Source organism: Xiphophorus maculatus, chromosome 14 (genome assembly GCF_002775205.1).
Source record: "Xiphophorus maculatus strain JP 163 A chromosome 14, X_maculatus-5.0-male, whole genome shotgun sequence".
In the NCBI taxonomy this organism is placed as follows: domain Eukaryota; kingdom Metazoa; phylum Chordata; class Actinopteri; order Cyprinodontiformes; family Poeciliidae; genus Xiphophorus; species Xiphophorus maculatus.
This window is the reverse complement of record NC_036456.1, coordinates 18,161,807-18,182,401: the sequence shown is the minus strand read 5'-3', so window position 1 is coordinate 18,182,401 and position 20,595 is coordinate 18,161,807. Positions and strand designations below refer to the sequence as shown.

Genomic DNA, 20,595 nt, shown 5'->3' with positions numbered 1-20,595 from the left:
TCACTCTTGCATATTCTGTCTTTCCCTACCTTCAGTTCTTGCCCTGATGCCCCATCTGGAGCAGTTTGTTATTGTGACATGCTTTCTCCTGTCTCCTTCCTTTCCCTTTATTGGGTGTTGTGTATCTGCTATTGGTTCATCCATCATTTTGACCTGTGGGCTGCAGAACTCTGCTTGAAAAAGGTGATTATAGCTTCCAGTGGGAGAGTTTGCTGCCGTGCTCGGGGTTGTAATCTTCCTCAACACTCATCCTCTCTCGACGTTTTTAGCCCTGAACTCTTCATAAAGCATTATTACACTGGATCATTATTACGCTCAGCAATTACGAGGACCATTTACTGTAAATTTTCCAATTCAGGGAATGATGGAGCAGTTTTGGATCAGAATGTGGTTGGAGAGCGTTATTGAGCTCATATGTAACCATTTGAGTTGTTCGGTACCAGAGCATCAGCACTTTAAAACTGGAACGTTTAGTTCTTATTAGAATTCTATAAAAAATAAATAAATAAGAGATTCCTGGTCCTGGGAATTCTGAATTGATTCAGAAATCAATTTTAATCTGCTCAATGTTTTTGCAAATTTATATTTTGAATAATTCATTCATAGTTTTCTAAGTAAGAAAAACCGAGACAACTAAGCTAATCTAATAGTGGTAATTTAAGCTAGTGAATTTTAAGCATCAGCCTATTATGCCATATTTTAAACTATAAGCTGATTAAATTTGATAAAGTACAGAACATTGTAGAATAGATTTAAATACATATTGTTGTCAGTTACATAACTTGTATAGTTTTAACAGAAAAAGTCGAATTGTGACCCTAAAAATCAGAATCAAATTACTACACAAAAAGATTTGTATTTCTATTTTCTTTTGTGATCAGAATAATAATTATTGATTATTCTGACAATTAATTGAGTAGTCTGATAAAATAAATGTGCATTCTCAAGATTTTTCAATTGATTACTTAGTAAAAATAAATACAGAAAAAGTGGAATTTGGAAAAAAAAAATAAAACAGACTTTGGGAAGTAATAAAATGGATAAAGTTCAACTAAATTACCTTTCAAGAGATAAAAACGTTGCATATCAATATATAAACTAAGCATTTAAATGGATCCCCACATTAGTTCATAATTCACTTTGTGAAAATAAATTTTAATTTATCCAGGACAAGATTTAATTACATGATAATTTGTTGGTGCTGGAGTTCAATTCATATTTCAAACAGATAAATGAACTACGACTCCATTACTATGTTGATTCATCGCCTATCAAACGGAGCAGCAGCTTTCACTGCAATAAATGATTTTTAATGCGTGAGATCCTGGAAGCCATCATTATCTGACTGAGGTGAACGATTCCTCTTCTTCGATAAAGTCTGAGTGAACTCCGTCTGTTTCGGGGCCAGTTTCGCTCTGTAATTTAAATCTGTCCCACCCGAGTGTCAAAGCACACAGAGATTTCACCAAAAGGATTACAGTTCACTCACTCTGGAGGGTGGTTTTCATGTTGGGATATGAATTTCAATTAATCTCACTGACATTTAAATGAGAAGCGAGACTCATCGCAGCAGCCAGACTCTAAATGGGAATAAGCCGATGTGGTCCTGCAGTGACCGGCAGCTGTTTCCCTGGTGCTTCCTGCCAGCCGGGCTGCAAACCCTCAGATTTTGACAGAATTTCAATCTGATGGAAAAGCTTTCTCCATCAGACAGTTATACAAAGTATGTATAACTTTGTTTTTGCACAGGATGGCATCGGAAGACAAATATGGATTGCAGTAAACATTTCTCGACACATTTTGACCAAAGAACCAGAAACCCAAAAGTGATTTCTTGGTAATTTGGGACACTCGAGACTAGAGATGAGTCAAAGATTATACATACCAAGTTTAAAGTACCCCATTAGATTTGACTAACAACCAGAAGTAAGAAGTCCAGACAGAGTTTGATCTGAATCCGATGGAGAATATCAGATTAGGGTGATCCAAACAGTGAGTGAAGGTAAACATAAATCCGACAGAAGCTATCAAAGTAGACTCTGATAGCTGCGATGGTTTGGGTTTGCTTGAGGTCATGTGGTCGACGATGGCTCAGTATTTGTGGTTGAATCTTTACAACCAGCTTTACTTCAATAACATTTAGTCATTACAAAATAAAAGCACCTGATTTCAATAAACTCCATCCAGGGTTGGAAATTCTGTCTTATGGATCTTCAAACCGTTCACTCTGTGCTTTGTGGAGTGATACCATTTCAATCATAGGACACCAACTTAAACATATCCATCAATGGATGCATCATATACTAAGTTATGTACAATCTGACTTTCTAGATGTTTATGTTTAGATGTTTTCTGACTAAATAAAATCCACTTTGCAGGCGAAAACCAACTACTCATCAATAAGAGTATAGTTTTGGCTTTAAGATCAACCCTCAAAGGATCAAATTATGTTTGCTGCATGATAGTTGATTGGAGAGCTACTTCATGTAATTACAACTCTTTGACAAATCTCTTTTTCTCCTTCAGCTCTAAAGGGCTCACTTGTTAAATTAATAGTCCCAAACATGTTGAGACATTTATGGTTATGTAAATGTAATCCTATAAAAACTGCAGGGTCACTGCATCACTCTGATGTTTGAGTGGTGGCACAACATACAGTCCTCAAAGCACCCCTCACTCTTTGTCCTAAACAAACTGCTCAAGAGTCAACATTGTTGAGTTTATTGAGATTTATTTTAGCATAAACTCATCTCAACTTAGTTCGCATTCAGTAGATCTACTGGTTGGAACCTTGGTGCTCTACATACTTTTTTTTTCTTTTTTACCTTCATAAATATTTTTGTGAAGAAGAAGAATTACTTTATTCATCCCAGCAGGGAAATTATTTGAAGGTAAAGATTATGTATTCTACCAATCAGAAGCACTTGTGTGGTTTAGTCAAAGATACATACAATCAATAGATTAATAATATAAGTCTCGGAACATTGGAATAAAACTCACTAAACTCAAGCAATGCAGGATGTCAAACCCGTTTCTATTTCGGGTCACATGGAGATCATGAATGTCCTCAAAAGGCTGGTTGTACCAGAGTGTAATGATAAAACTACCTATTAAACTGTTAAATATGGCTTTCTCTGCATTCAGTGACTAATTCTCAAAATTAAATATTTAAGGCATTTTCACTGTGATGTCGTTTTAATTTATTTATATAGCGCCAATTAACAAAAAATGTTTCAAGAGACTTTACAAAAAAAAATAAATTAAATTCACTCATACATATTCCACTTGATCCTAGCTAAACAGCACAATAAGCTCAGTTAATTATTCAAAGCAGTTTTAAAAACTTTCTAAGAAAACCCAACAGATTGCATCGAGTCGTTGACTGGACGAGAACGTAGCAAAAGTACAATGTGGTGTGTTTCATACAGAATTAAAGTTTATTGGTCTTTGAAAAGGTGAATTTGCATTATTACGCCATTATCAATTTATTACTTGAAAATGGTTTCAAAACAACAATATTATCATTTATCGAAATAATTTCTGTGACAATTTATTTATTAAATTTGTAATTATGGCAGGCCAAATTTTGACACTCGACGTTTGGTCTATACCGGGGGTTTAATTTATATTTTTCCTTTTTTGATTGCATTTTACATCTTCAAATAATTTTCTATGGACTGCCACCTTAAACTTTTTATTTTTTGCTGTTTTCTCAGATACTTTTGCCAGTAAGGTTGCAGCCATCCAGGACCAGTATGCCGACGCCTCCATTGGCAACGTGACTGGCTCCAACGCCGTCAATGTCTTCCTGGGTATTGGTGTGGCGTGGACCATTGCCGCCATCGCCTGGCGCTCTAAGGGCAAGCCTTTCAGGGTGGACCCAGGAAACCTGGCCTTCTCCGTCACCCTCTTCACCATCCTGGCTGTGGTGTGCGTGTTGATGCTTCTCTACCGCCGGCGACCCACTGTGGCCGGAGGCGAGCTGGGCGGGCCGCGGACTTGCAAGTTGCTAACGTCGCTGCTGTTCGTCTCTCTGTGGCTAATTTACATCCTGCTGGCTTCGATGGAGGCCTACTGCCATATACAAGTGTTTTAGAAAGAGACCTAACTGGTGTGGAGGAGGTGGGAAACCTTAAGACTTTATCTGAAAATGGATTTCATGTCACTCAATTATGTTTTTTTCCCCTAAATAAAATGAGTGTACACCCTCATGAGAACCAACAATTCCCCCAACAATGTTGAGACTAATTATTCTCATCTTTGAAAGAAGCTCTTTGAACCATAAAGGCCCTCCAGTGTATCAAGAAAAACCTTGAAACAGTGTTATCATCAGAGGACTGCTGTTGTTTCACTATAAAGCCAAACCAGCTGCAGAAAAGATAATCAGCTGAGCTCGGAAGAAAAAAGCAGAGCTGAGAGGAAGGATGAAGGTCAGCGATAAAGCCGCAAAAGTCAACAACAAAGGCAGAGAGAAGAGCGCGTCTTGCAGCAGCCGAATGACAAATGATGGAGAAAAAGGTTAGAGGATTTAAACTGAGCTGCAGGAAACCTCGACAGCCTTTCCTCTGTCATTACACCTCCATGAAAAAGGAATACCCATTGAAATTATTTTTATATTTTCCCACATTACAACCTCAAACTAACACTTTTTATTTATATTATAAATAAAAACCCACTAAAGGTTAAGTTTTATATGGAAGTTAAATCACACTAGTACTCTAGTCACTGATCAACTTCTGAAGGAAATTGGACTGACATTTATTTATTTACAAGGTATTCGAGTAAATGCGGTAATGTGCATAGCAATCTTTTCAGATTTTAGTGTGCAACATATTTTAAATCCATGTATTCTTCTAGTTCATCTTTTCTATTATTTTGTAAATTCCCACTGAAGTTTACAGTTGTAGTGCGACAAATGTAAAAAAGTTCACAAAGTATGAATAGTTTTGAAAGGCTGCGCTGTAGAGAAACAGTGGATCATCACCCTTGAACTCCACTTTGACTTCTAACTTTTATCGCCTTTTTCCTCTCAATACACTCAAAATGACGGGGCCCTCAGGAGATCCTGCACTACAACTTGCCGGCGAGACGATAAATTAACCCTCTTCCTTCTCTTATTTAAGGATACACTGTGCAAAAATAGTCTCATTATACAAACCTTCCTGTCCTGATTGTCCTGCCCTGCCTGCCTTACGTTCCCCATCCTCACCTTACGTGTCCAAAAAGAAAACTCGACGTTGTGACAAGTTGCCACCATCAAACCCTGTTTTTAAACTCTTCCCATGTCCCCTTTTCCTCATCCCAAAACACATTTTCTACTCTTTTCAATGGCGTCACGTGTTGATGTTATCGTGGAATTGTAAAAACAACAACAAATCTACAAAAACGGAGCGACAGAAGAAAGATGTGAAGAAACGCAGAGTGGAATAAAAACCGAACTGATGAGGATGTAAAAAAGTACTGAGCGCTACACATTGTTACGTAAAATGTTTACACTTTGAAAAACAACAAGTCGAACAATAGCCAATAGGGGACTTCCATACACCTGAAGGACCAATCAGAATGAAGGATCGCACTGACTGTGATCATGACGACAACTGTGAAGGAAACGGTGTAGAAAAATCCAAACTACGACCATAACCAGTGTTTCTATTTGTACATGATATTATCAGAAACCTGTATTGATGTGTGTGGGACATGACTGGTATTTTATTTATGTGAAGCCTCCATCTTTGTCGGAACAAGTTTGAGAAAGTTGAAGGGAAAAATACAAGGCAGCTGAAGAATCACGTGTCTGTTCTGCATCACGGGGCGTTTCTTTGTACCAAACTATAACAAATTGTCATAAATCACTAACACAACCTTTTTAAGCTGTGCAGATTTACTTTTTAAACTCCCCGATGTGCTGGCAGCTGTGGTGAGTGCAACACTACAATTAAATGTGCAAAGTGATCTGCTGTGTTTTTCTGGGAGAATCTGTTTGATTTAGCTTTTGTGAAATTGTTTTAAGCCACGTTTCATGTCAAATTAACTGTTCCGACGTCCACGTCTGTCTGGAAAAAAAGTGCTGAAGCGCAGATTTTAGATCGTCTCTTGCCCAGAAGCGTGTCTGGAACTGGACAGATGGGACGGCATATGGTTGGTCGACGAGGATTATTAATATATTCATTCCCTTTGTTAAACCACGTTACGGAAAGAAAAAAAAAAACGCAGAAATCAAGCTTCTTTCCTCCCAACTGAGGATCATGCTGCCTCCAGACTTCAATGAAATAAACTTTGAACCCACCTAAAACAGGTTTGCAACGCTGATGAGAACCAGCAAAACTTTGAAAAGACCAGCAAGAACAATGTTCAGCAAGGATAACTGCATGTATAACAACACATTTCCTTTAATTTAACCATTTTTTAGCACCAATGAAGGCAGAAACACAGCAAATTATTCCTAAGTTAAATGTCAGAATAGAGTAAGAGGAACTGCGTGACTTCAAGTTAAGGCATATAGTGGTTGTAAGAGAAGTCAGCCATCAGCAGTGAAAAATTCTCTGCCTCATTTGGCTCAGACACGGAGGAAAATGTTGCTGCTACAGTTAATTGTCTGTAGAACAAATCATTTTCTTACCAGATAAGATATATACTTCCTACAACCAGTGAAATACTCCAGAAAACCTAACATTTGTTTTGTTGGACAGTCTTTGTCATCTTCTTTCAGAAACTATATTTTGAGTTGATCAGGAAAACAAAAAATATTGTTTTTGTCTCAGAAACAGCAAGTACAATTTCAGTTGACAGGAATGTTATTGCTTTCTAGAAACATCAATGGTATCCTTCACTTCCAGTAAATCCCAGTTCAATCCAAGGTTGAACTGGGGAGGATATTTTTAGCAGAGTGAAATAACAGAGATACAAAAGAAAAAATACAAGATATCAAAGTGTGATCAGTGTAAAGATTTTGCCCCCAGCAGTTGCATTCGGGGCTTTTAGCAGACATCAGGGTGTCCAACGTGTACCGTAGGGACCTTTGCTGTCCCAGGATTAAATTTGTGAACTGCAAATGAAGAATTCAAATTTTCCCCTTCTTCATTTCTAATTAAGTAAACGTTATTACTGACAAATTAAAATTTTGCTACAATGGAAAACATTTGGTAAAAGTATTCACCTTTTAATAATAACCACTCTCCTTAATTTGATAACTGACAACACATCTGTTCATTAATGTTTACACTAAGCAGACTAGAACCCAAATCTGATTTTCACTCAGTTGTTTAACTTGGCTGAATTGAGCAATGTTTTAAAAGAAAGTGACACAAATCCTATTCTTATTGCCGAGAATGCATTTAATCTTTTTCTATTTTTCCCAATCAAGCCCAAAAGAATTTGCAACTTTGAAGCCTTTCTTCTAATACACCAAACATGAAAACCCTTTTGAAATCTTTGACTTGCAATAATATACACATCTGATTACTTCATTTGTTTAATTAAAATATTGCAGACTTCATTTATTATTGAGCACATTATATATATCTTTTTGAGATTTTAGGTTTAAGAAATGGGTATTTTTGGCTATCAGAGTACTTTTGACCAGACAGTTAAGTCCAAATGATAACAAATTTAACACCACTGTCCCAGGCCCGGCGGCATGGGTGGGCATTGGGGGACATTGCCCGCCCACAAAGTCAGCCCTGCCCCCCCTGGACTGGAAGCCGTTTGCTGTTTTTACCTTAGAATGGCCAACTTTCTGTTATTCCTATATCAATTTGATACAGTAGGAGCTTCCGCACTTCCCATATCTGTGTCCTCTGTCACTGTTTTCAGCAGTTAAAATTGTTTAATCCATTGTTAACACGTCGTAACCTGTTTTTCCGAGTCGCCTTTAAATGCAACATGAGCTCTAAGACGCTCGCGCTGGGTTTATTACACCTGTGCGGCAGCGAAGGAGATCTGCTGCTGCTGTGCAGAGCTAAGCTGGACCTGCTAGAATCAAGGCAGCAAACCAGCAAAACGCAAAGAACTTTGCACAGTTTTCCCCCAAACTAACCGACTGAGTTGCTGTTGGATGCAGGTAATAGCTAAAAGATGACAAGCTAATAACAATACAGCACCTTTAGCTTGTTAACAAGCAGCCTGTAGACTACCGACGCTGTTGTCTACGTTCAGCTACGTAGATTCATTTTGCCCCCCCAAAATAAGTTGATGCCCTCCCTGTTACACTCATCTGGAGCCGGGGCTGCACTGTTCTCCACAGTCTAATTCCTGTTTATTTCTTTATTTATCATGTCTTTAGTCCGCCATATGCAAGTAAAAAGGCTGCTAGGGACCCCCACACCACCAGGGGGCCCTCAAGAGCACCAAGCTAGCACTATAATGTATGTATATTGAAAATAACATTGAATTATACAAACTAAATGCTACTACACATGGAAAATGATTTCTATATTATTTTTATAGCTGTTACACAAATAATAGATTGATCTCTTCCTGGTGTTTCCACAATTGGGGAAATATAAGATATGAAACTTGTTTAGTGTGTTATTTTCAAAGAGTTAAAATGATGTGGCACACTTAAATACCACTCTGCATTTCAAAATCTAACCATTTCATTTTACTTTGTTACTCCTGTAAGGTTAAAATCAATAACCTTAATAACACCGGCACAATGTAAGCTAGTTACAAATGATGCTAATGCTAGTACATATATTACAGAGTAACTTAGGAAGAATATCATCATCTGGTGTTGACCAGCTTCAAATAAAAAGGCCTTGGCCGGCCCGGTCTTCAGTCTTGTTTGTAGCACTGCTTGTTAGCTTGTTTGTGTTTTTAAAAACATGACTTGCTGATTGGCTGCTAGGCCAGCAGTCTGGCCAGACTCTTTTTCTCAATGACTTAAGCTTCTGTAACCGGTTAAAGAAAGAGCAGGCAGCAGGATAATAATGCTGCTGACGCCACAGGGTAAACAAGCAGGCTGAATTAGAGCCTGGCTCTTTAAAGGTTGGTAATCTTCGCTGGAGGACAGCAGCATGTCGGAAAGTGCAGAAATGTAATATTTCTGTCCTTCTGCCTGTTGCTTAGCTACCAGCTAAACCGAGTCTCCGGGACTCTAGCTCCGTGTCGTCGTTCTCTTTTATTATCTGTGTTTTCTGTTCCTCTATCAAACATTACCGTGTCATTTCTCATTCTGTTAGTCTCTCTGTGAAGCACACGTGTGTGTTGGAGGTTTGTTGTCTGTGTGAGCTGGTGTTGTAATCTCCTTACCAGGACTTGCCCTGTGTCTTTGGCAAACATCCCAAACACGAGATTAATGAATCCGAATGCCAGCCTGACCCGCAGGGGGACGGAAAAAAAAAAAAAGGTTATAAACTGGATTATCTGTACGTGTGTGTGTGTACCTGCCAAGTAATATTAGATTTGTAATAAATCTGGCTGTCATTCAAAACTGAGAATAGATCTTGGCAGGAGGGTTTAAAGTGTCAGTTTTTATTTTACACTGAAGTCGCCGTCTTTTCGTTCCCTGACCAGCTGACGGTGGCCGTCGTCATGTTTACATACGTTCATAAAACACAGGTAGACCATATGCAGACAGATAAAACATCAAATCGCCAAAGAAAATGCTGAAATTGTTTTAAAAAACTGAAATAATCAGAGAAACAGTTTACAAAATTGATTAAATGTTTCATTGGTTCAAAGTTTTCTGGCATTGTAATGAGATGCCAGAAAAAGTGCCGGTGTAACAGGAGTGCTCAACTTTAAAGAGTGCAGAGAAAAGTAATGGTAGCCCCTCCATTTCCACAGGTTGCTGCACACTGCCGGTCAACCGGCTTAATAAAGGCAACAACACTCTCCCTTTGCTCTGAAAACAGAAAAATTCAGCTGTTTGGAAGTATCTTGTAGAGCAAAAACACAAATTAGTTGTTTTCTGGAAACTGAAGGAGCTTCAACCATCACTCTTGTTAAATTAGCACAATTTTTAAAAGTTAAACAGCCAATGGGAGACTGTGGTTCACTGGACTCAAAGTTTTAGAAATGTCCCTTGTAGCCCTTGTTGATGACTCAAATTATTTCATTTCACATTAGTTCATGAATTGTTTTGGTTCTTGACATCTTTTGACCTACTTCATGTTATGAGGTTTTGAAATGTTTTAGACATTTCAGACCTGGGTTTGGCCAGTATAAGTCATAGTGAATTCATGATTTAACAACTGAAATTGTGACTGAAGTTACTTTTGAACATAAGACTGGCTGTATATTCTGGGGGATGTTTTGTATTTACTCTGGTTATCTTTGTCTCGTTCAAATGTTCAAAAAACTACTACTAATTGTAGTAGGTTTTTTTTCTACTTTTGGCCAAGACTACCAGCAAAAAGAATAAAAATTACAGAAAATAGATATAAATAAATATAGTTATACATTTGAGTTTTTATTTTTTGTGTAAATAATACTAAACCCTCATATTTTTTCAAACTATTATACCATGACAATTTCATATCAGTCTACATCTAACTAGTTGGGTCTATACGACTGTTCCAGGTGACCACAACTTTTTAAATCTATAACTTTTGTTCTGAAAATTACTTGTCTTACTAAACTAAGTTATAGCTTGTGTAATTTTGAATAAGAGTATTAATACTCTTATTCGATACCTTTTTTTATATATAATTACTCTTATATTTGCACTCTAAAAACAGCGATGGCACCACTTCGTCTGTCTGATAACACTTAGGCTGAACCCTGTTCCTTTTAACGTAGCTCTGTTCAACAAAAAAGTGAATATCAGAAGGAAATGTTATTCATTTACAATAAGCTTAAACCAAGATTTTTGTAGAAAAAAACGATAGCTCTCTACTTGTCCAGTGTACATATTTTGTAATCCTTTGCTTCTTTTCTAGAAGGAAAAAAGGAAGTTATCCAAAGGAGTATCGTCTTTAAGAATTCATTGGCGGTTTCTTTGCGTAAAGCGGCCATGTTGGATTTAGAAACCAGAGTGGTTGACTTCTGGGGGCAATATAGTAAATTTCTAACTGGGAAATCTATATTCTGGCTTCACAGTGTATTTGCAGTCCACCATGCATCTGAACGCCTAATGAGCTCTGTGTTTGTGTGTCATGAGAGGAATGTTTTTAATCAGGTTGGAGGCGAGAGGATTGTGCTACAGAATGTTCATATGGAAAAATCTGGATGGTTAAATTAGGAAGCTGCTGTTATGATTACATTGCCTTTTCCAGAGTTTGCATATTTCCATTAAAAGAAATTTCCAGAATATTAAGAATCCAGAAGTGACCAAGCAAAGCAACATTACATTCTTAATTATACACAAAGATATAAAAAAAATTTTAATTGGGAAATTTACCTCACTTTAATGTTTTTTAGATTTTTTTTGTTGTTGTTGCTATGTCCGTTTAAATACTTATTACTATGAACTCTATTAGACTGGTTGTTTACCATAAAAATACCTAAAAGTACCACCTCTTGATGACGAACATTGGAGTGACGCATGTTGAAAAGATGAATTTTACAGGGATATTGGTTGGACATCTATTTATTCTTTGTTGTATTAGACACCTTCTCTATATTTATTTTTTAAAGTCACCATTTGTTTTCCTTTGTCATATTTCTTGATCATTAAAATTATATTTAAGGCAACTCAAGTGAATTCATATTTGAATATTTTATATCTAAAAATTGTACAAGTGATGCTGAACAAATTCAAAGAATTACTGTAATTTTTGTGGTTTGAGATTTCTATCAACATTTTTATATTTTATTGGATTATTTTCTCCTTTAGTCACTCCTCCTTTCCAAGTATTTATATTTTTGTCACTATATACTCATGCAGTCATGTTTATGGACTCACAAAGTGCTTTATCAGTTTTTGTTATTTAAAATTTTTTTTCTTGTTGTTGTTCATTTTAGGATCCTATTGTTTATTACATTTATTTTTGTTTTGTGTCGTTTCTGATCGTTTTGCAAGAGAAAAGCCTCTCAGAGAGAAAAATACCAACTTAGTTTAGTAAAATAATATAATAAATGTGCTTTTATCCTTTTGTTTTGGGTTTGTATGAGTGTGGGCTCATTCATATTTCTCCCTCCCTGGGTGTGTCGATGCATGAATCACACTCATTCTGACTACAGTGTTGAAGTTGGAGATGTTGTAGTAAAGAGTAAGGTATTTTTAAATGCTGAAAATGACTAGATATGAACAATGATATAGATGTTTACAAAGACCAAACTTTTCTTTCTTTTTTTTCTTAAAAGAGAAATAAAATATGACTGGCAAATGTTAAAAGCATGTCTGGTTCTTTTCCTTTGGTGGTAAAACATCTAGAATAATTCAACTTTCAGTCAAATTATGTCACAATTTTATCCCAACATAACTGTATTTCATATCAACATTAACCAACTGACGTTTTTGATAAATTACACAAATATGTACTAACGAAAATGCTTAGATGTAATATTTAATGAAAAAATATTTACCAGACATGTTACATACAGGACCAGATAAGTAATCCTAGGGGCCCCGGACCCTGAAGCTGACAGGCCCCTCTCACAACCATAGCACCCACTCCAAAGGAAGTGAAAAAGTTACATTTTTCTGTAAATTATGTTGTACATGCAATGTGCTGTACAAATACTTTTTTTTTTAGCTAAAGTTATTGACACCCAACAAACAAACAGGCGTTTCCAGACAGACTTAACACACACAAGTTTGTATTTCTACCCATATTAGGACTTTGTATTGACTTCCATTCATTTTAGTAACTGCATTCATGCCTAACAAGAGGGTCCGCCATATTAGAACCGGGCTTTGGTTCCTATCGCTCTTCAAAAGATTAGTAAATGGGATAGAAATGTGCCTAAGTTGAACAGGTAAAAAAATACAAACACAACAATTAAGGCTCACCTTAATTGTTTGAAGCTAATGCTAGCTTCCAAACAAGCTAGCATGTCAAATCACACACCTGGTGGTCAAAAGCTGCTTTCAATTACCAGAAAACAAGTACTGCCATCTCACTCACAAATCACATAATGCAATGAATTAAATCATCCCAAACCTCAAGATTATGACAATAGAAATCACCCAATTTGTTGAAATAAGATAACCGGAACACAAAAACCAATTACTGACCTTCAACCAACTCTAAGCGTCCCACAATAATGATTCAATATTCAAAGCAGCACATCAAATAAACAAAATTATCTGGTCGCACGATCACAACAACTAATATTAATTTACACAAAGCATAATAGCTCTTACCTTTAGAAGTTCTTCTTTCTTGTCTGTTGTATAAAGTCCAACTTAGACCCAGTGGCCATCAAGGAGCCTGCAGAAAGCCTCTTCTGTCCTTCTGAATTCGTTTTTTATCATTTTCAGTTGTGGAGAAAGTCCTCTTTTCCTCACAGTTTCTGAAAAACCTAAATCCCTTAGAGTATACTTTCCTCCCGGAAGCTTTCTTCTTCTACGAGGCCTTGTCGCTGCTGCTCTACGTGGCGCAGTTAGCTCGTCGTTTGCTAACCGGCGTCATCGCTAGCTTCGCTAAGGTTAGCCACCGTTAGCTCAGGCTGAACATGGCTGGTGGAAAGCGATGTTTACAAGCCAACGTCAGCCAGTAGCTCGATTTTTATTGCAGCTCCGCTGGACTTCCGGTTGCTACAGCTGTCCATTTTTTTTGGCCAATATTGCCTCGATCAATTTTCACACAGTTTCACCCATCTGAACATAGATAAGGTCCAATCTATCACAGCTTGTTTTCAGAATAATCTGATCTTGGACCAGTAGCTTGGAAACCATGCCCCCCAGTTATCATCGGCCAACCTACTCAATGTCAAGTCAACAAGCTGACATGTAAACTAAAACAATCATGAGGTTTTGTTTTTTTACTACTTTATGTTGATTGAACATTAATGAAAATTGAAAGTAAAACTCCATGTGGACTCTTTTTTTATATAGTGGTAAAAAATATATACGGCGATATAAAGGGTTTATCTCAAATCTCTGTATGTGTTTAGCAAATAGAAAAATAATTTTAGTAAGAGACCTAAAGCAGGAAAAGCTTTATATTTAATTTAAGCATTGAAGAAATAAAATAATTGTCTCTTTGTTGATTTTATGTAAATATCTGGTGGTAAGAAGAATTAGCAAATCTGAGATTCGTTCATTCTCCAATTTCTGGTCTGCAACTTGACAAAAAGTGTTAAACATAAGCAGTAATTATCAACTAAAGCATTCAAAACAGAGTTTTATATTCTACCTAAGAAACATTAGAATATTTTTGCCGCATGCTGCAGGGAAAGGTTGCTGAAAGTTTGCAAACTCATGCATGCAAACCCTGAAAGACACCTGGGACCAAACCGGTGAAACAGCCGTGCTGCACTGCTGACCAATAAACACCTCAACCGTGATTTACGGATCTGCTCTCAGGCACTTTGGGACAGATTTTCTCAACATAAAACGAAGCTGAAGTTGGCTTCCGAAAACGGGAAATGGCTGAAGGGTGATTCCACCTAATTTTTCATTATCTCGAATATCTTTATTCTATGAACTTGTTTTCTTTGCATTACTTGAGGTTTGAAAGCACTGCATCTTTTTCATTATTGTGTCCATCTTTGATTGTATGCAAATAAAAACTAAAACTTTGCTGGGAATTTTGGAGACATGTTGTCAGTAGTTCATAGAGTAAAAGAACAATGTTCATTTTACTCAAACATACACCTATAAAAAGTAAAATCAGAGAAACTGATCATTTTGCAGTCTCTTAATCTTTTCCAGAGCTGTACATGTGTAACCCTTCTGTGTTCGTCTCGGGTCCAGTACGTTAAGAACTTAATGACAGACACATTCAAGTTCAAGTTCATTTATTCTAAGAAAAAAGAAAATCAAGTTGGTGGTCAACATCAGTCCAGCAGCTTCTGCCCCTGTGCATGAAATAAAATATAATAAATAATAATCAAACTACAAAGCAATAGCTCCCAATAAGCTGTAAGCAGCAGTTAACATTTACATGTGAAATTAAACCTGGCTAAAATGGGCAACATTAACAATAACATTTAAAAACATACACAAAACATAGCACAATTACTCATGAAACACTGTACACTATCAAATTTGTCCAAAATATATTTTAAAATATACGTGTAAAGAAAACACAGAGCTGATTCTAATACGTATCAGTTACCGACGGCAACAGAAAAAAGGGGGAGGAGCTGTCAGTTACTGGTTTCTATGGTAACCACCAACTGCCAAGAGCGGCGTGACGGAGCTTAAGACACTAATAAATGTCTGAAGAAACGACCTGACTAAACAAAATAAAATCAAAGAATAAATAAACACATTTTGACAAACTTATAATATTACTAAAATAAAACCCTGTTACATATACATGTAATCATATCTGAATTAAAAATAAAAGTTTATTTGATTATTTAAACTCATATTCTGGCCATATTATATTGAATTTGTTGGCAGTTATTTGTAAAATAAAAACAAATAAATAATAACAAAAAACTACCAAATTATTTAGGGGGTTTCTGAATATTTCAGAGGGGCTAGAGCCCCCCTAAAATAGACCCAGTGATAAGGTTGTGTTTTCAATTCACTTACTAAAACTGATCCAATTAGGGTAGATAGCAAGCAAAGTTTGGGGTTTCCAGGTGTTTAAGCTCCTGCGTCTCCCTCCTGTCCCCGTTCTTCTCTGTCAGCTTCCCAACAGCAGAGTGGCAGCTGTTATTCTCACAGCGATCCGGCGGTGACCACCGCGCTGAGACAAGTCTGCATCCTCTGCTGGAGGAGAACGGGACGCGGCGTAAACACCACAGACCTGAGGGAAACGTGAAGGAAGACAGGAGCATGCTGGAATAAAACTCTTAAGAATGGATTTAAAGTGTATGAGAAGAAAGACAACACGGGGAAAGAAACGTCTAACAGAACGAGGGAAGGAGTTGGTGCTGGAACAAATTCATCCCGTGGGATAAAGCAGACAGGAAGCGACTCGCTACGCTGATAGCCTCGTCTCTCGGGGGCCCCGAGTTTCTGCCTTCATGCCTAAACGCTTTTGACACTTCTTAGTCGGTTAATTGGCTTTGTAGTTGTACAAACAACTTCTTATTAGTATTCACCCAAACAAGCTGCCTGCTTATTGCAGAGGGAGACAGGAAACAAAAGAGGTTTTTATCACTCTACATGAAATGAAACGTAAAGGCTGTGGTTTTATCTGTCATCTCAGTCTGACAGGAAGCTTTAAGAAAGGCTGGACGTTGTCGGCTGAAAGAAAACAACCCAATAATGGCAAAGGATAACAAGACTTTGTTAGATATTTCTGTCTTCATTTTTGGTCTCAGGTTTACCCGCCATCCGCATAAATGTCTTTAATGTATGGCTTTTCAGTACATCAATGTCTTAAATGGAACATGTTGTGCAAACTTCAGATTTTGCAGGGGTTTTTTTAACTTCCAGTTGGGTTTCTACTGCTTTTAGAATCAGCCAAAACGCTTAAAAACAACACCCAGCTGTTATTTGGCAGTACGTTCATGTTTTATGGTGTCTGGAAAACAAGCTGTTTCAAAAACCTGTAACATCACAAATCAGCAGGCACTGCACCATTACCTAGCAACCTCAGCTTGTTACCTAGCAACCCAAGAGTTCCAGCACATTTTGTCAGCTAGTTTTACTGCTGTATGTCCCTTGCAATGGCTACTGGAAATGGCAAGTGTTTTGTTGTTGACTTACCATTCATATAGGGCGGAGACAACAACAACCACCTGTCATTTTAGGCTAGCTTGAATATTTACCTGAATATTTACAACTCTCTTGTTGATACACTGACATTACTTACCTTCTGTCTTTCAACAACTTTGAAAAGCTTTTCTTCGTCTCTCCAACATCTTTATCCTTCCCCCTCTTCCGTTTTCTGTACGGTGCCCCAGAGTTTTTTTTCTGCCGCCCCATCTTTAGCTCCCTGTTGTGAGTGCACTACTACAATTAAAATTTAAAAGAAAAAAGAAAAACACGCCTCAGTGGATCCTACCTGTATGGGAGGGCAGAGCGGCTGGCAGGAGGGGCGGGACGCCTAATCAGTGCTGTTCCTCTGTTATTGATCAGTTCATACACAAACAGCTGTTCAGTACAAAAATGCTGACTAGGAAAACAATTCCCCACATCGTTTTTTGCGCCCCCTTGAGTGCAGCGCCCCTATGCGTTGCATACACTGCATAGCCACTTTTTGCGCTGTGGTGTACGCAGAGAAGAACAAAGAACGGCTCCAGTCCTGTCTTCTTAGTAAAGAGCTGTTCATTAGAATCGGATCGTTCGTGAATGTCACATCACTAGATTGCAGACTTTTGGACACAGTGTTGTCCCATACATGCGACACGTTGGTCAACACCTCCGCACAGTAATTCAGCGCAGTCAGTGACTTTTATTCCATCACAAATGTTTATGTGTCTCTGTACAGCTAGCTTTGCTAACATCACGTCAACGGAGCTCATCTTTCTTTGAGCTTCTTTTCTAAGTGACGAAAAAAAGTTAGACGTAGTCCAAACCGTCTGTGAAAGCGAAGCGCTGCTGAATTAACGGTCGCCATCGGATTTCTTATTATTCATGCGACGCAATTCTATTACTGACGATTAGACGCATCTTCTGCCGCTCAAGGGAAGCCACTGCGCATGTCTGAGAGCGCCGCGTGCGCGTGAAAGGTGGGGAAGAGGAGGGGGAGTAACGGAAACACGTAATTGGTACGTCACGTTATTGCTTGGATTTTAATCGGAGCGTTTTGCATCCAGTGGAAACAAACGTGTCAACAAATAAACTGGACAGTTTGCTGTAAGTTTAGTGATGTTTACACAGTTGCGGTGTTGAAATAAAATCCCATCGAGAAATGGTCTCGAGTACAACACTGATGTTGACAGTAAATCTTCTTTAAGACTCTTCCACTTTCCTTGTCCATCATGTTCCTTTATCATTTAACATTAACAACAGCTTTAAGCAAGCTGAATTCATTTTTACACAATTTGTGTTTCACAAACAGCTCTGGTCTTTCATAATTTGATGCGTTTTGCTCCATCAGACATATAGTCAGATTTTCCCCTGAATGCATAAATAAATACATAAATAGGCTAAAAGAGCAACTAAGGAGGATCCGTTTAATTAAAATCGATTGTATGCCATTTACTTGTGTTTATTAGAAATAATAGAAGGAAAGTCACAGGAAAATATGCATTTCTACACCCTTTTCAACTACCATAAACAAAGAAAAACTGGAAACTGCAAATGATTTGCATAAAGTTACAAGTTTATTACTAAAGGTACATTCGTATACTTTACATTAATTAGAAAGGAACAATAAAATATTACATCCGGATCGACATATAGCATTCCCTTTATATCTGACAGTCATTTACACTACAGAAAAACTGAACCCACATCTCGTCTCATGTATTTTGCATGACGTCTGAAGCGAACACACTCTACTGCTGCTCTTAATTAATTTAACCAGTGCAGGAGTAAAATATGGTCTCATTACTGGATGAAACTGGAGGCAAAGAAATGTGACAGGGAGGCAGAGAGAGGAAGAACAGAGGGGGAAAAATGTCAGCCAGAGGCCTGGGGGTTGGCCCGAGGGAGACCCGCCACCAAATGTCTAATAAGAGGAAAGATTTCTGCTTGGTGCCGAGCGCCGTAATATCTGCTGCAGCAATCCTGTAAGTATGATGTTCTAAATGGTAGTTTACAACGTAAATAAGACAGAGAGAAAGTTAAAGTTTGTGGCTTAAAAACGATCCAGCTGGTTTATAGTGATGGAAAAGGAAAACAAACAGCAGCAGAACATGGACTGGGCCACACGGACCACACTGCAGACTAAACAGAGCAAACACAGCGACTACAGCCGTATGAGGGAACGGTTCTGTTTATTTCAGAGCCTGATTTTGGACATCAAAAATTAGAAATTTACTTCTGAACCAAACCTGATAAACCAAACAATTAATGGTGCCTCATTGCAATACAGGCATTAAATAAGCTTCCCAATCTATTTGTATAACTGGTGAACACAAAGTAGCCAACATAGTGCTAAAAAAATGGACCTTCTTTACGTATATACTGTACCTTAGCATTTTTGGCAGTTTTTAAAAAATCTTGTCCATACCATCCTGACTGACACCAGCTTGTAGAGACAGATTTAATTAGGATTAGGCCACTGGCAGTTATCTGTTAAATAGCACTAGCCTGTTTGTAGTTGACACAGGATGCTCAAACATCACAAAGTTCTTAATAGTTAGTTGATTTGTAGTCCACTACAAATATGCTCTTACAATTAATGTTGGTTGTAGTGAAAGCATAAAATAGGACTGGACAATTGCTAATCGGCAGCAGCACCACAGACTTACACTTAAGGTCTGATTGTAGTGAAATTGCTAATTAGCACTAGCTTGCTAACTAGCTCAAGCGGTACAAGTTTGTATGAATAAATAGGCTTGATATTTAGCATCATTGCTAATTAGAGCTAATGTGTTGCTTACTAGCAGTCATACTAAGGTGCAATTTGACTAATGTCCTGTTTCTAACTAGATTTGGCAACATAAACTTGTACCCATAATTAGGGTCAGATTGCCATCCTTGTGCTTGTTAGCAGTAGCTTGTTGCTAACTAGCTCTTCCAGAAAAAGTGGTTTAGAGCTTCACCCACTGTAATGTAGCAACTTTTAGTGCTACATAAAAGTGTGATACACAGTATGGCACGTTTTATATCAATCTAAATTAATTTGGAACCAACAAACAGGCTAAATAACAAGAAAATCTTTCAGCAGAAAATAGCACCAGTTATGCATTGAAAAGATCAGATGTAGGTCGCATTAAGGGAAGAAAATCAGAATTGGGTCACTTTGGGCTGCAGTGTGAACGCAGCCCGAGTGCCCTTGGTAACATTAGAAGTTGACTCCACTTCCACCATTCAAGGGACACATGTGGCACATTTCATTTAAATCCAAATGTAATTTTAAGCAAAGTTAACTGCATTAGAAAAATCCGTATGAATAAATATTGTTCTCAATACATTAATCCAGTCTAATAATTGTGCCATAAACACCATGGTACAGATACTGCCATGTGTTACTGCAGTCCTTTTTTTTTTTTTACAGTTTAGGTAAATTCCCATCATGTCTGAAAATAAGAAATTGCCTGGCTTTCAGTGAAGTTTAGAAGTTGCACAAATTTTCACCTCCAGGATCAATAATCAATAACTTTGACGCAAACTGGTAAAACTGCTATAACTTGACTGCTGAAAAATCAAAACAAGCGACACTCTTGAGACCAGCGAGAGTAACCATCATGAACATCATACAAACATGTTGGAATGATGATGTCACGAGAGGAAAATGTCCGACTCATAAAGCTCTGATGTGATTTTGACAACAGTAACATCGATACTGTTGTTACTGATATAATGCCCGCGATTTGTGACAAACTTACGCAAATCCATGCAAAGGGTTAATTTCATTCTACAGCCTTCTTGACACAGAACAGCAGTTAATGCAGTTTTACATTAAATCACAAAGAAATCATTGATACAGAACACGTGTCAAACTGGAGGCCCGTGGGCCAGATCCGGCCCGC

General features: G+C 37.7%; 1 protein-coding gene across 2 annotated transcripts in view; it reads left to right on the top strand.

The window, feature by feature from the left end:
• The window catches only part of LOC102233577 (sodium/calcium exchanger 1-like), a 108,721-nt gene extending 102,489 nt beyond the window's left edge, over nucleotides 1–6,232 (top strand). For both annotated transcript variants that reach the window (XM_005799595.3, XM_023346171.1), the window contains one exon: nucleotides 3,717–6,232. In XM_005799595.3, the coding sequence (XP_005799652.2) occupies nucleotides 3,717–4,096 (380 nt within the window). In that variant the 3' untranslated portion in view covers nucleotides 4,097–6,232. The remainder of the gene's footprint in view (nucleotides 1–3,716) is intronic.
• The last annotated feature ends 14,363 nt before the right edge of the window (nucleotides 6,233–20,595 follow it).